Consider the following 16,938-nt stretch of genomic DNA (forward strand, 5'->3'; position numbering starts at 1 on the left):
AACGAAGCTAATGTCTCTATCCGTCCCGATTTAAGGAGCCTTTTGCTAAAAAATGAAGGTGAAAAAGTCTATTTTCGGTCTTTTTGTACAAAATTCTCAAAGATGTATTGACTGCGAGCCAACGGTAACATCGTACAGCAACTACGTCACGCTTTTGCAAAACTGCGCGGTACGAAACGGGAGTTATATTAATGCTAATTCACAAGATTTCGCCAGCGGTAGAAAGCCAGCCCGTTGACCCGCTGTCGGCAGCGGTTCCGCATGCCAACACCGGGCAAATTATGGTTGCCCTTAATCGGCTGCGACAGTTTGCAGAACACATGTGAAAAAAACTCGCACAAATGTTGCAGATGTTGCTTCCAAACCGCAAGGCAAATGAAGATCAGCGATGTCTTTGCTGGGAAAGAAATTTAGTCCCTTGGGACCCTTCTTACTGAGGTACAATTTTCGTTGCTTCTTTTCATATGCATCCGTGTCAGTGGTAGCGCGGGACGTAATTTCATTGTAACAACATCGCAAAGTCGACAAGTTGGTATTGCATTTAAAGGTGACGTAACAGTACAGCTTCCCTGGGCCTTCGTTTTATTGGCTGTTACGACCTTTCAAAGCAATTTCATTTTCCAGCGCATTTATGCTTTACAAATATGACGCCGCGGTACTTCCCTGAGGCTCGACACAATATAATTGTTGTAGCGGACTGCCAAGCAACCAAGAAAATCCCCTTTATTTCAACATGCAGTCACTTATATACACAGAGCGACACTGGTGCCTCTGGCGGCCGGTGATCACAAACTCGAACCGAAACCAAATATACAACATATTCCCTTCCTTATAAAAACGGCTACATTGGTTAGTAATTTAGTAGTGGTAGTACGTTAGTGCTTGTTTACCGAATTATATTTAGAATAACGACAACGTGCTTGTCCTAGCACTTAATACAAAAGTATATAGAAAACAAAACAAACAAACAAAACAAGATACACTTCAATAATGTCCACATCTTTCAAACTCAACAACATTCGTGCGGAGGGTGACAAATTCTTGTTCACTGCAGCACAACGAGTCCTTCTGCACTTAGTGTCCATAGCGGTCTGGGGGTCGCCTGTTCCTTGGTGGCTGTACCCTACGCCGTGGTCCCGATGCTTCAGAGAACCCACTGGCTGCAGGCGAAGTCTCTTCCGATTCACAGCAGGTCACTGGTGGCATAGGTTGCTGCTTAGCAGCAGCCACAGCTGAAGACCCGGTTGGCGCTTCTGAAACGGGTCCGTCCATGGTAGGCGGTGAGCTGCTTTCCGTAGCGGTATCATTTGTACCATTCCTTTCACCCCACCCACAAAGGGATGCAGAAGCTTGTGGCATCCTCGACAATTTTGAAGCGTTCTACGTTTTTTCATCATCACGGTGAAAATACGATTGCCCCTGCTTTCTTATCACTTTCTTTGGGCTGCTAAAAGCGAAGTCACCTTTAAATGCAGTTGTACGGGTACGGAGACCTACAAGGTCACCAACATCCACTTTGGTTTCCCTTGCGGCCCTGCGAGCGTCTGTGTAGAGTTTACTGGATTGTTGCTTTTGCTTCACCCGCTCGCGTAGGCGGTGGAGCTCTGCACTAGAGTCAGTCAAAAATATGGCTGACGGGTACCCAACCACATCAAGCCTAGTTCTTGGCAAACGTCCATGCAGGAGAAGTGCTGGGGCAACTACAGTTGTGGCATGTGGCGTGCAACGGTAAACGCCCAAGTATTCTGTTACCGTCTGGCGTAAGGGACGCTGCTCGAGTGTAGCTACTTGAACAAAACTTTTAAAAACTCTGTTAAACCGTTCTACTTGACCGTTTGCTTGGGGGTAGTATACGGACGAATGCCGCAAGCGGATGCCGCGATCCTGCAGAAAAGCTTGGAACTCTCGAGATGAAAACTGTGGCCCGTTATCGCAAACGATTTCTTCTGGGTAACCTTCACGTGCGAACACTGACACCAAGAAGCTTGTGACAGTGCGTGTTGTGGCTTGGTTGCAAAAATATACCTCGGGCCACTTAGAAAAGTAGTCGACCAGCGTGATTGCATATCGGCAATCGTGTAGCGCTCCCTCAAATGGGCCAACAGTGTCCATTCCCAGCTTTAGCCACGGTTCCTTTGATAAGGGGACCGGGTTCAATGGTGCAGCCCTAACCTTCGAGCTTTTGTCCGCTGCCTGACATATACTACATGTTTGGATAGCTAGCTCGACTTGCCTGTTCAAGGCTGGCCACCAAAATTTTTTCTCGCAGACGTGCTTTCGTTCGTACAATTCCAGGGTGGGCCTCATGAGCAGCAGTAATTATTCGCGGTGTAAGTGATGCGGGGACCACAAGGCGTTCGCCACGCAAAATCAAATTGTCCACCACTGAAAGCTCATCGCGAAGTTTGAAGAAAGGTTGAAGCTCACCCGGCAAGGATTTGTGCGTAGGCCACGACGATTCAATGTAAGCCTTGATTTGTTGCAGTGTGCCGTCTTCCGACTGGGCCTGTTCAAACTCTTCCCTGGTAATGCAAGAAGATACAAAGGCAACTGATACAGTTTCATCTGGTAAAGTCTTCTTCCTGAGGGGATGACGCAGGGAGACGAGAAAGCGCATCTGCTACTCGATTTTGCGAACCCTTCCGGTACTTTACTGTATAGTTGTACTGCAGTAGGCGCTCCGCCCACCGTGCTATTCGCAAAGGACGCCTTCCTGGCCCTTGGATAGAAAGCAATGCGACCAAGGCTTGGTGGTCAGTAAGCAATGTGAAATGGCGTCCCCACAAGTAGACATGCCGCTTCTCGCACGCCCAAACACACGCAAGTGCTTCACGTTCTCCTACTGAATATCTCCTCTCTGCGGATGAAAGTGCTCGAGAAGCAAAGGCGACTGTGTGCAGTTCCTCTCCATCCACCTGTTGGAGAACCGCTCCAAGCCCACAGTCAGAAGCGTCAGTGGAAACTACAACGGGAAGGGATGCATCGAACATCCGCAGGACTGTGCTGGACGCAAGTGCCTCTTTGATCTTTCGAAAACTGGAGTCTACCTCGCCAGACCAAACAAAGGGTTGGCCTTTTCGAAGAAGAACACGCATCGGTTCAACCATCTCGGCAAAGTTGGGAACGAACCTAGAGTAGTATTCGACCAGTCCAAGGAACGATCGAAGGCTGGCTGCATCGGTGGGTGCCGGGGTATCCTTGATGGAAGCAACCCTTTCCTCCAGTGGAACAATACCACTTGCTGTGATCCTGTGACCCAAAAATGAAAGTTCCTGCGTATCGAAGATACATTTCCTGTTCAACTTGAGTCCTGCCTCTTTAATGCGTCTAAGTACTGATGCAAGGTTATCTATGTGCTCCTGCCGGCCCCGCCCGAAGACTATAATATCATCTATATAGAAAAGCACGCCCTTACTTCCCTGCAGGACTTTGGACATCATACTCTTAAATGCAGAGGGCGCGGAAGCCAGCCCGAAGCACACTCTTTTAAAACGAAAGAGGCCTTCGTGAGTAAGAAATGCGGCCAAATCGCGACTCGCAGGGTGAAGCATGACCTGGTGGTAAGCTGATGCGAGGTCTAGCTTATAAAAATTTGTTGCCCCCACTAGACTATGCAATAGCTCTTTTGTATGAGGAAGGGGAAAGCTGTCTGCTACGACAGCTTTGTTTGCTTATCTAAGGTCTACACAGAGGCGAATACCTCCCTCTTTCTTTTTAACGACCACAATGGGTGACACCCATTCAGATGCCTCCACCCTCTCTATCACGTAAATATTTTCCAATCGACGGAGCTCTTCCGAGACCAATGGTCGCAGTGAGAGCGGAAGGCGCCGAAGTTTTGATTGGAATGGCTGCACTGTGGATCGCGTTTTGACGTGGAGCACAAAACCTTTTGCGAGGCCAAGGCCTGGATCGAAAAGAGATCCAAACTCTTCAACTAATTCCTTTGGGAGGTTAATTTCCTGCACGGCTTTTGTCGGCTCAGAGCGCTGTTCCCTTCGAGAATTAGACGTTAGCGTCGTTTCAAGGCATTGAAGAGATGACCCATCAATCTGTAGCCCGAGCGCCTTGATGGCATCGATACCCAAGAGTGAGGTGCCTTGTTCTACAACATAGAAAAGAAGACTCGTTGTGTCAGCTTTGTACGTAACGTCAGCGAAGAAACAGCCACGAACCGGAATTGGCTGTTTTGAATAGTCTAGTAAGCGAACTGTTGGGGCAAAAAGTACGTGGTTTCCAAAATGCTGCTTGAAAAGGTCCTGTGTAACAATGGAAACAGATGACCCAGAATCTACAAGGAAAGTTATATCCGTGCGGCCAATCGAAACTGTGACGTGAACTGCAGAGCGAGCGACCGTCGTCACAGCCAGAATGCTCAAAACTTCCTCGCTAGAAGAATTTTGGCTGTCTACCTCACGAACCGGAGCGGAGCCTCGTTTCTTGCAAAGAGAGCGGAAGTGACCCATAACACCGCAATAGTGACAACGCTTGCTTTTGGCTGGACAGCGAAATGATGCCGCACTGTGCTGAGATGAACCGCAGCGATAACAACGCGATTGGCGGCTGTGTGACTGCTTCGAGCTCTCGTCGGAATATGGTGTGCGCGTAGGCGTATTTCCACGAGTATTTATACGTCCAACAACTTCAGAAGGAAATTCTTGCAGATCATTGTACGCCTGCTCAAACTGCCTTGCCAGGAGTACCGCCCTAGCGAACGAGAGAGACGATCCTTCAAGAAGCAAACGTTCGCGCAAGCTCCGAGACGAAATACCCGCAACGAACAGGTCACGCAGCGAATCTTCTTCAACAGGAAACGAGCATGTAGCAGAAAGCTCCCGCAATGCAGTGATGTACTCATTCACTGATTCACCAACTTGTTGGACACGCCTACTAAAACGATGCCGTTCGGCAACAACATTGTTTGTTGTCGAAAAATGAGGATGCAGAGCGGCCACTGCGATATCATACGATGATACTTCAGACCTTGCATCGCCTGAGCCCGATGCTTTATCAGTAGCAATTTGCTCACCGAGCTTGGCGTTGTCTAAAGATGGGAGGGTGTAAAATATGCGCTGACCTTCTACCCCGAGACTGTGAAGAAGTAGTGCCTTGCGACGATCCGGTGTGCAGTCGGAGGCACCCGAAGCAAGCAGGTAGTTCTCGAAGATGCGGAACCATTGCGGCCACGCAACAGCAGGTTGGCCAGGCGTGGGCAGGAACGGGGGCGGTGGTGCGAGTCCCGAAACACTCATGGCGCCGAAGAGCAAGCGGCGAAAGTCACGCCCCTCGAAATCGGCCCATCCTCGTCGCTAATGTTGTAGCGGCGTGTGCCGCAGATGTACACGGACTGCCAAGCAACCAAGAAAATCCCCTTTATTTCAACGTGCAGTCACTTATATACACAGAACGACACTGGCGCCTCTGGCGGCCGGTGATCACAAACTCGAACCGAAACCAAATATACAACAATAATAACCGACTTTATCGATTTAGGTGACCGAGAAATGACTTTCTCGATTTAACGAAGTTCCCGATTTAACGAAATATTTCGCGGCTCCCCTCAACTTCGACCATCGATTATTCACCCTTGGCACTACATGTCCGGCCCATACCCATTCCTTCTTGTTGATTTGCACTAGAATGTAATTAGCTCTAGTTATTGCAGCGGGAGATACATTACGCCAGGTTTTTGAGCCATCAGCGTGACTGTGCCCGGCTAGGGGTCACGTCGAGATATGCAGCTTAGGCTGCCGACTCCGCGGCCGACATCGCGCCGGCGGAACCGAGCGGCAGCTTTGCGCATGCGCCGGCACGCTATTGCCGTGAAGAGCCAAAGTGAATGAGAGGGAGGAGGGGAGAAGCAGCGCTAGAAAAGCAGCTAGACGAGCTTTCCGCTCTCGGAGTCACAGATTTGGGTGGCGCAGGAGTGCATTTGTCTTGCTAAGTGCCTGAATGCACACAGGAATGCCGCGTAGACAGAGAGGAGAATGCGTAATAACGCGGCGGCGCCATTCTCCGAAAATTCGGGGCTGGCGTTGTGAGCGAAAAATCAAAAACAGCGCAGGCAGGCGGTAGCTGCCAATCGGCATGGTCTAGCACCTACTGACGGGGCAGGAGCTGGCAACTCGGGCCTCTTCCTTATGGGAGGAAATCAGAACCAGCCCTAGGCCACGCCGACACATTTACACGGCTTGGTTGAAATGGTGCTTTATATATGTGTGTTGGTAGCCTCTTGCGTCATACCCTTAAAGGTGGATTCGCTTAAGTGTCCCACATAAAATATTTTCTCTTGTTCTCTGTTCTAGTCGTAATTTGCGAGTACTTTCAGCCTTATGCTTGTAATTATTTCCCTTTCATGGTCCGGATCTGCAGTCACTACATATATTCGCCTACACCTTCCAGTGCTTCGTTGTAAGCTGCTGTTCCTTCCTGAGGTGCTGAACAATACCTTGGCAGTCTGCATATTAATTCTGCATAATGAAATGCATACAGCTGTTGCATTCTTTTCTTTTTTTTACGAAAAATCAAATCGCTAAAATCTCGACCGATCACGCCGCCCAGCGCAGATGTCGAGCACGCGCGTACGTATGTATGACAGCATGCTTTCCAAGCGGCCTGGACAGTAGAGGCACTTTAAAAGCATTTGTATACATTCTTCTCCGTCGCTCCTTTGTCTTTTCGCGATAAACTGTCACCGCAGCCGTTCGTTCGGCTCAAGCCGCGGACGACGTCACGCGTGCTCACGCATGCGCGACGGTGCGTGACTCGCACGGGTGTAGTTGCGCTGGCGTGGACCTTAAAGAGGTATTTGTATTAGTCGTCATTTTGTACCAACTTCACTTCGCAGGTGCTCGCATCGTCATTACTCCCAAGTACGCTCGCATCCTCTATTACGTGGTTTCTGTCCTATTGGAAACGTGATGCTGAGCACTGGGAGTAGCGAGCGAAAGCTACCTGCATTGTTGAGAGTGCAGTGGTTTACCTAAAACCCAGTTTTGCTACACAATTCATTGTTTTCCTCAAGGCACCGCCTTAGTCCGGGACGAATTTTTTTTAGTTCCTTGCCATGATGATAAATGACTCCGTTTATCTCCTTCCTTCACCTCCCTCCCCCGCGCACACGCACCGCCAATCCCTGATGAAACTTTAGACACACAGAATCCACTTGAAATCACCGGGAAACTGCCTGCAGCAGCTAGACACAGTGGAGTAAGGCCTCACACTGATCGCACGAAGCTGAGTATTTCGTTACCTTCCCACACACAACACTATTTTTACAGTGGGCCTCCTCCCGAGTAGAGGCTGTCAGCATCAGCGCAAGGAAACGCGGTATCAACGAAGTGCTCCCTTCGCAAGGGTAACAGGTCTGAGAAGGTTCGAGCATGAAATGCAACTATATCTCTACAAGAAAGAAAGAAAGAAAGAAAGATTTTGTGCCCAGTCGGACTCGGGGATAGTATGGTCGTGTTTGGCTACGGGCCAAATACACCCTTACCTCCCTATACAGGTTGTGTTGGGCGAAAACGCGTCGAAGAAAGAAAGAAAGAAAGAAAGAAAGAAAGAAAGAAAGAAAGAAAGAAAGAAAGAAAGAAAGAAAGAAAGGAAGAAAGAAAGAAAATTGACCCGGACGTGAATTTTTGTGCCCAGTCGGACACGGGGATATTATGGTCGTGTTTGGCGACGGGCCAAATACACCCTTACCTCCCTATACAGGTTGTGTTGGGCGAAAACGCGTCGAAGAAAGAAAGAAAGAAAGAAAGAAAGAAAGAAAGAAAGAAAGAAAGAAAGAAAGAAAGAAAGAAAGAAAGAAAGAAAGAAAGAAAGGAAATTGACCCGGACGTGAATTTTTGTGCCCAGTCAGACTCTGGGATAGTATGGTCGTGTTTCGTGGCCGGCCAAATACACCCTTACCTCTCCATACAGGTTGTGTTAGGCGAAAGCGCATCGCGCCTCTCTGGCTCTCGGTGCTTGAGCGAAGTAAAGTGATTGGTGATATAGTTGACATTACTTGGATGGAAGAGAATAGTTTAATGAATTAAGCGAGCACTATCTAAGCGAATCACACTAAACAGCGCCACGTTAGCATTACAAAGAATTTCATGTTTACTTGAGACCGCTAGACTGCAACAATGCAGCTCGGTCCTCTGAAACAAAAATGATCTATAAATGAAATTGGGGGGAGGGGGGGGGAGGGGGTGCTGCTGACACCATGCAGCGAAGGCAAGATGTTCTTCCTGGATGGTAACTAGCTAGCAAACAGGGAAAACGAGGAGCTCGTTAGGATACGTGCGAACTGGGAACCAATGCAGCCCCTGAAAACAAAAAAAAAGCATTCGAGATTTTGGTTTTCTTCTGGTGCTGGTAAATGTGAAATAAGAATATAACTATTGAGGTAAATGATTAGAAAGCAGAATAAAAATAACTGCAAGCATCCGATGCGAGATAGACGTCACCGTATCTCAGTCGGTAGAGCACTCCTCGCGAAATTCAGAGGAAATTCAGAGTTCATTTGTTCCGATCGCACCGACAACTCCGTAGTGGTCTGTTATTGGTGCTGATCCAATGCCCTGTTTCAGTTTCGCGCGGATGCTTTATTAATACGAAAGCATTACTTCGCTATGTTCACACATTTCTGTGCGCAGACCGCGGCATCCACAGGCCGCGTCAGTAAAATCGTGTCCGCAGCAGTTGTAATTGTGAAGTGATAGAGGTTAATGACTGGTGTCAATCTATAGAGGGTGACATAATGTTGTCCAAAACATAATTAGGCGAATAAGTTAATTAGGTTATTCATTAGAGGCAAAAAATGTGAAAGTAAAGGCGAAAATGGTCTTATTAGCCAATTGCTTGGCGCCACATTTGAATGTATCAAATACTAAAATAATAATTAAGCCAGTCAATTAGGGTGACGTCAAGATGTAATAAATACTAACTTGTTAATTCAATCAATCAATTAAGGGGATGTCAGGCAACCTGATGTAGAGCAAAAAAAAAAGGGCATAAGAAGGGATTGGCGCGCAATTTGAAAGTACCAAAGACTAAGAATGGGTAAACAAGAAGTGAAATAATGTGACGTAGAGTATGTGACGTAATGCAACCGGAAGTAGAGCCGAAAAAGGGCATAGGAAGGTATTGGCGCACAATTTGAAAGTACCAAAGACTAAAATTGGTAAACAAGAAGTGATTTAAGCAAATAGAAACAACCAAAAGCCACCAACAGTGGCATCTGAGCTTTCGCATTACTCCAATGCAGATTTGCTCTTTAACTTTTTCTATCGCTTTTGAGCACTAGAAAATGAGTTTTTCTTTGTTTCAAAAGCTTAAGTAGCATCGTCTCGTTCATGGCTTTGAATTCCCCATTGCCACTGTCTAATGAAATGCGTCGACTACAAAGGTAATTAGTTACACTACAAGAGCAGTTCTTGCAGTACGTTGTACCCGCCGAGGCTACGTTGAAGTTGGTTGCTGCATGTTTACTTTTTTGAACTCCTTTTTTTTTTAGGAATTATTTTAAAATGTTCGTTGAGACGCCCTCTATTTATATCACCAAAGTGTGACTACACAGACGTCAGCACAAGAATAGACTCAAACAAATTAATTGCGATGGACAACGCTGACAATTATTTGTTGCACCAAAATTCATTTCTGCCGCAAATTGCTGTTTTTTTTTTCCTCCTAGTCAAATTTTCTAGATGTCATCAACATTGTATATAGAAGCCAGCAGAGCGCTGTCTATATAGATGTATATATAGTTCCATATACCCTCCTATATAGAACTATATGGTTTTATATAACTTTTGTTTTGTCTTGCAAAAGTCAGGCAATAAAGACTGCGTCTTTTCGGCCGCTCCATCACTCTCTCATTCTTTCCAAGAATGTTGAAGGTGATAGCGAACAAACTCGTTAATATGAAAGCGACGACAAACCTCGATCACCGTTGCCTGGTGCAATATTAGCGGAGAGAAGAAACTTTACTGTGGGTGAGAGTCTACCGCAGAGGACCTCGCCCGCACCCCTAATGTATTGCGAGCTATAAGGTTAAAGAAATCTCGAACCTGTTGGGAGGTAAATGTGAAGATAGAGAACGAGCTGAATGAAATGCTTGGTCAAATCCTAAAACATGCCTTATTTCTCAGACTGCATGGAAACAGACCAGTCCGAACGCGAGTTACAGGAAGACGCGCTTGTTGGGCCTCATATCTTTACGAGGCCTGCGTGGCTTCACAGAACGAAAGCGCGGATGTTTCGCGTTTACCTCGCAGGTAAGGAATACGCAAAGCTGAAAAGAAATGTACTGCAGCCGCTGATAATCTCGAATTTTGGAGCCTTCTAGGGAGATTGTGAGCACTGTAACGAGATGTTGAGGCAAAGGAAAAAGATTTTGGTTGAAATAATAAAATTCGATGTACGCGAACTGGTTTACTGGTATGGGAGCTGATCCGCCCCTCCAAATTTTTTCAACTCCAATTTCACTCATAACGTTTTCACGTTCCTTAGCGCAATACTCGAGCTGAATTTTAAAGCAGATGCTTTAATCATGCCGTTAGGAGGAAATCTCAGGGTTGTCCCATCGGTGTTCGCCGTTGCGAAAATCCTGATTAGTCGACAGGGTCACGACATCCCATCCTTACGACCTAACTCTCGAATTCCAAACAACCCAAAGCTAAAGTGAAACATGACATCATGAGTAAAACGGAAGTGATTACAACACGACCTTAAGGCGAAATAAAAGTGGCGATACGCTCTTAATGATTTAGTTTCAAAAAACATGTCACTAAACAAAATACCAATTTTAGTTCTCCCGCGGGATAGCGCTAATGTAAACCATGACGCCACGCATAAAATGGACATGATTAAAACAAGATATACATATACACATGAAAGAAGCCTAAAGTCGGCGGCCTCGCCGACTGTTGGCTTCTTTCATTCCGGTTTCATAACGAGCCCCTCATTTCTCTTTCAATATCTTGCTAAAAGGCGGTGCGTAATGCGGAGTAAATGTGGCGTCATCTCTAAATCCTTCAATCCTAACGGAAGTTGTGCCACTAAAAAAAGATATTTACTTCAGGTCTCAAGCGGGACTTGAACCCCGGCTATCTGATTGGAAGCCGGACAAGCTACCAGCAAGGGCACACAAAGCCATTTCCTTTATTGCTTGGCTTTGACTTTTTTTTTCTTTATTACTATTGCCTGGCTTTGACACATTGTATTTCACCAAAACAAATTCAACAAAAATCACTCAACTCGCTATTTACATATGACACCGTCGCAATATCAGTCAGCGTGGAACGGGCCCGTTTGCAAGGCGTTGGGACAATCTGGATTTATATGTAAGGCGTATTGTCTGCCACTTCACTTTAGCCCGTTGCGGTGGTACAGTGGTCAGGGCGCTCGACTGTTGTGCCGGAGGTGGAAGGACTGCCGGCTGCGGCGGCCGCTTTTCGATGGAGGCGAAAAGCAAAGCGCCCGTGTGCATTGCGTTGTCAGTGCACGTTAAAGAACTCAGGTGGCCGAAATTTCTGGAGCCCACCACTACGGCGTCTCTTAATGCCTGAGTTCTTCTGGGACGTCAAACCCCATAAAGCAAACCAAAGCGGTATTTTGCAGCTGTATACGCTAATGAGAATGTGGGTAATCAAAAAAGGAGCATATGCCCTTATTGCGTCATACCCTTAAGGCGGAGCTTAAGCGGCCCTATAGGTTTTGTTTCTCAACATGCCTTTTTTTGCTTGGCTCTAAGATCGAAGCGATCAGCCACAGGGATCCCTGCACCCAAAGCTACGGAGCATCCCAGTCGTCGCGGATGGCAGGAAACCCGAGGCACGGCTACACCGGGACAACCGAGGAAATGTACGCAGCGTCACAGTTCATTGCTCACTTGTCTCGCAGCAGCTCGACCGCCTACCTCGCACACTGCGCTTGCTCAAAGAAATGTCTGCGCGGTCTGCTCATCGCAGATGCATGGGGGTACGGAGAACTAATAGGAAGAAGGAGGGGGCCCAGTTGCCATATGAGGCAAAACGCGATAGCAACAGAAAATCCAGAGCTACCTGCATTGCGCCTTTTATGTATAGAATAGCGAAACCAAGAGACTTGCGTAAATGCGACACAAATAGTCCTGCATTGTTCCTTCTGTCAGCTGTACTACATCTGCGGCCCAAAAATAGTGCGTAAGAAGCAACACAATTTGATGCTTTCAGCAGACCACCTTGCTTAGTTTTTACGACATACCTCAGAAGTTCCTTGCTGAGCTATTTTATGATAGAAAATAGAATACCTTTAACCAAAACACAGATAAAAATTTTAAAATGTATCATGGAGCTCATACAATGGCACTCCTAAAATCAAGTCCACCTTAGTTGGACATCAAAGTCCTCCATAGAAAGTACCGCAAAAACTCCTGTTTGCCCTGCAAGCAGGCTGAATCCCAATGTTCCGTTTAATGTGACGTATGTTCCTAAGCCACGTGCTGCGCATTTTGCATTGGCATCTCAATGACTACAGGACTCTCAGACTTCGCGCTTTTGATGAGGGGTAAATGAGGGGAACTCTGAAAACGAATTGAATTGCTCCAAAGTGGGCTTCCGTTCTAAGTCGTAGTTGGACTTTCGCCCGAAGCTTGACAACTCGACCCGCGTAATCTAGAAATGCTTGGCGAAAACAAGAGTGACCAAGAACGGCTATGCCATATAGCTTATCACGAACAGCATCGCTCTTTTTGCGTTTTAAAATCAATACCCACGCTTGCAGTGTGTTTGGAGAAAAACTGATGAGTTTATTAAGTTTTCATTGAGTGCAACATGGAGCTGTTTCGCTTGCCCGATCAAGCGGCCGTTGAGAGGAAAGCGGTACATCCGCATTCGCGGCACGCTTGTGTACAGGAAAATGTTCTGGACAGTGATGTTATGTTCGTTGTTCGGCAGGTACAGAAGCAGAAGACGAGAACAGTAGACGATGATCTGATGATGGTCAGGAGGAGATATATATTTACAGATGAAAAATATTATTTACATTGGCAAACAGTTACAGTAACAAGTCACACAGACAACTGCAACTTCAGACAAAATAGACTCTCACACAGAGAAGTCACTACAAGCCCTTACTTTTCTACCGAGCATCTCGGTTAAAGCCTAGGGACTGTAAATACGTGCTAAGCACGGAGCCTCAATCTTGACTGAAAAACATGGTCCGAGGACCGCTTTTTGATGACAAACATCAACAAAGGCCTGAGGGCGGTCACCCTAGGTGACCCGCCCCGAAAATAAAGCAGCCAATCAAATTATTGAAAAACATGCCACAACCCCCGTGGGTTGGGAATAATCTCGGACCCAGGTCCTTAATTACTTCAAATAAAAATACAACATTCAAAACACACTCTTTCCACTCTCCGGTCCCCAAACCCTCTCACAAGGCGCCTGTCTTTGCCTCCAATCCTCAGCGTGTTTGCGACGCGACCTTGCAGCTGCGCCTTTGTGAGAGAAACACCGCGGGGGACCACGAGACGAGGTCACTCAGCCGTCCCGTTCGAGGAAAAGGGGGTGGGGGGCAGAGCAGTGTACAGTCGCCGTCGCTCGGAATGTCCCGGGCACAGCGGGAGAACGCTGGGCTGATTGCCTACTTCGCGGGGGGGGGGGGGGGGGGGGCAAGTGTCGCGCCTATTGTCGCCCTCTGCTGACCGTAAGCTGGTTCGGAGAAGCGTGCCACTGTTGATCCCGGCTGCGTTCGCGTCTTGGCGACACCTTGGGGCGAAATGATGAAACAAACCAGGCCTCCCGCGCGCCCCGCGAGCCCGCGCCCAAGAAAAGGGGGGAAAAGGAGGAGAAAAAAAAACAGCGCATCGACCGCCAGCGCGACTCCACGCGCGAGTCATTTTTCACTGCGGCCTTACACGCCCCTCCCAAGAGGGTAAATGAGCTTGGAATCCGGTCATTTCAGCCTAATACAACAAAGGCCGCAACAACCCGCGAAGAAAACAAAACATGTAAGACACTTCGCACGTGAATGGAACACCAAATGAAACTCGCGACACAAGATGGTTATAACACAAAACAGATCACACATTTGCATTGGCGGACCGGATAGTGTTCGTGAAAGTTCCGCGCGCGAGCAATTGGTTGTCCTCACGTCAAGTTCACGCGCACTCCACCGTTCACATCACGAAACACGGCGGGTGGCGGGAACACTCACGCCACTGCACAGTTCCCGCTCCGTCATGCACTGTCTTTACACCACTTTTTAGTGCCGCCAAACAGTTCCGTGCACGCCACCCGTTGGGTAAGCAGGAACCCTCACGCCTGGTGAGGCCAGCATGGCTATGCCAAACAACCAGATACAAAATTGGACAGTGAGGCTTTCTTCGTCCCTGTACTTTGCGCAAGATTTGTACGGCGGCTCCAATGACGAGGCTAGCGCATGCAGTTTCCTGCGCTGGCGAAGTGAGTTTGGCACGCTCCTGCTGCTATACGCCGGAACACTATAGATCTCGTGCGCACCTCGGCGCCCGCGTTGTCGTGTAGCAGTGGCCTTTAGCGCCCGCTGCACATCGTTGCCGCCTCTCGCGGCGCCAGCACTAGAGATCCTTGCACTCACTGTCGATGGGAGACTGCTTCCCAAAACAGAAACGTCGTCGCGCCTTACCTTCGGCGGCCTCGACTTTCTGTGGCCGCGTACTGCTGTCGTGCCTACACGAATTTTGAGAGGCCCTACCTGCGTACTCCTTGCTACTAGTGTGCTGTAGTTGAGCGTGTACGCTCACCTGATCAGAGATATCAAGCTGGCCAGAATCCGTTACTGCGCCCTCTGTATCAAATGGAGCGGGCGCCCTCACCGTAAGCTCAGCCTCGACACCTGTTGCGCGTAGATCCACACACGGGGCGCACTCCGTCTCCGTCGGCTGATCAGCTCGCACTTCGGAAGCGAAATTTCTGTGCGCGGGATCCGCGCCGTTGTTGTCGGGCTCTGACGGCTGACTGTCGCTATCCCGCACCGAGCGATATGCTAAGCCTTCTTCAGATGGTAACTTCTGCTGGTCCCCGTTCATTTGGATTAGCTCCGTGTCGAGATCTTTTCGAACGGACTCACCAGACTCAGCCATAGCTGATACTGCCAAGGGGTCGTCAGCATCTTCGCGAATTTCTATCCGCGCCATGAAACTGCTCGGGCAGTTCGCTTCGGCGCCTAACGCTAGCTCCTCTAGCTGCGCCTGTGGGGCTGCACTAGCAGTTTCCGCCGCTCCCTGCCCTGAGCTAGCAACGCTTCGCTCGTCCAGGCTATGTGTATTCCTCGAATACCGGGAGGGGCAGCCCTCAACTGCAATAGTGCTTTCTGCCACGGGGCCGAGGTCTAACTGTCGCTGTTCCGTTGCTTCGGACGCAGTTTTAGCCTTTCCGCCGCCGGCATGCTCACGCATGAGCGCTCTCATCAATCTCTCTTCCTCTCTTAGAATTTCCCGTTTTTTTTTGCTCAAAATCCAATTCAAGTTGCCGAATTACTAGACGCTCAACCTCCGTCAGGGGATATGCGTAAGCCTTGCTTTCAATCATATCTGGCGTCCTTACTGCCTAGTACCTCACTTTCCCTAGCACAAGCCAAGCTAACCTCGACCAGACGCGAGAAATCCCACTCACCCGTCACCAGCGTCGCTGCGAGTAGTAGCACCAAGCCCGGGAGTCACGCCTTGGCTGGTCGTCCTCGGCAGGTAGCTTGCAGTCGTCCTTTGGCTGCCGCTGCTGCTGAACGATGCCTTGTTGCTTGCTTCTTTGTAGTAGGGTGCCGAATCCTGTCGTACTCCGCCAGTGATGTTATGCTGGCTTCGAATGCAGTGAAGAACTAGTGGACGATTGTCAGATGATTGAAGAAGGGGATATATATTTACAGATGAAAAATATTATTTACATTGGCAAACAGTTACAGTAACAAGTCACACAGACAACTGCAACTTAAGACAAAATAGACTCTCACACAGAGAAGCCACTACAAGCCCTTACTTTTCTACCGAGCATCTCGGTTAAAGCCTAGGGACTGTAAATACGTGCTAAGCACGGAGCCTCAATCTTGACTGACAAACATGGTCCGAGGACCGCTTTTTGATGGCAAACATCAACAAAGGCCTGAGGGCGGTCACCCTAGGTGACCCGCCCCGAAAATAAAGCAGCCAATCAAATTATTGAAAAACATGCCACAACACCCGTGGGTTGGGAATAATCTCGGACCCAGGTCCTTAAATACTTCAAATAAAAATACAACATTCAAAACACACTCTTTCCACTCTCCGGTCCCCAAACCCTCTCACAAGGCGCCTGTCTTTGCCTCCACTCCTCAGCGTGTTTGCGACGCGTCCTTGCAGCTGCGCCTTTGTGAAAGAAACGCCGCGGGGGACCACGAGACGAGGTCACTCAGCCATCCCGTTCGAGGAAAAGGGGGTGGGGGCAGAGCAGTGTACAGTCGCCGTCGCTCGGAATGTCCCGGGCACAGCGGGAGAACGCTTGGCTGATTGCCTACTTCGGGGGGTGGAGGGGGGGGGGGGGGCAAGTGTCGCGCCTATTGTCGCCCTCTGCTGACCGTAAGCTGGTTTGCAGAAGCGTGCCACTGTTGATCCCGGCTGCGTTCGCGTCTTGGCGACGCCTTGGGGCGAAAGGATGAAACAAACCAGGCCTCCCGCGCGCCCCGCGAGTCCGCGCCCAAGAAAAGGGGGGAAAAGGAGGAGAAAAAAAAAAAACAGCGCATCGACCGCCAGCGCGACTCCACGTGCGAGTCACTTTTCACTGCGGCCTTACATGGACTAATCGGAAATACTTTGCACGATCTTTATTGAATTCGACACGACTTTAATGCGTTGTTTAAGCAATGAGAGCGTTTGTAGCTCAAACCGCCATTATTTTAAGTAGCGGTTTGGTTTTGGTTTTGTGGGGTTTAACGTGCCAAAGCAACTCCGGCTAC

General features: G+C 48.6%; 1 protein-coding gene across 1 annotated transcript; it reads right to left on the reverse strand.

Moving 5' to 3' along the window:
• Positions 1-722: 722 nt before the first annotated feature.
• On the reverse strand, positions 723-5,354 carry LOC146182996 (uncharacterized). Its single transcript, XM_084609005.1, has one exon. The coding sequence runs from the start codon at positions 5,250-5,252 to the stop codon at positions 3,672-3,674; it is 1,581 nt and encodes a 526-aa protein (XP_084465131.1). The 5' UTR covers positions 5,253-5,354; the 3' UTR covers positions 723-3,671.
• Between the last annotated feature and the right edge of the window lie 11,584 nt (positions 5,355-16,938).

Source organism: Amblyomma maculatum, chromosome 7 (genome assembly GCF_055883805.1).
Source record: "Amblyomma maculatum isolate TAMU_Amacu chromosome 7, ASM5588380v1, whole genome shotgun sequence".
Taxonomy (NCBI): domain Eukaryota; kingdom Metazoa; phylum Arthropoda; class Arachnida; order Ixodida; family Ixodidae; genus Amblyomma; species Amblyomma maculatum.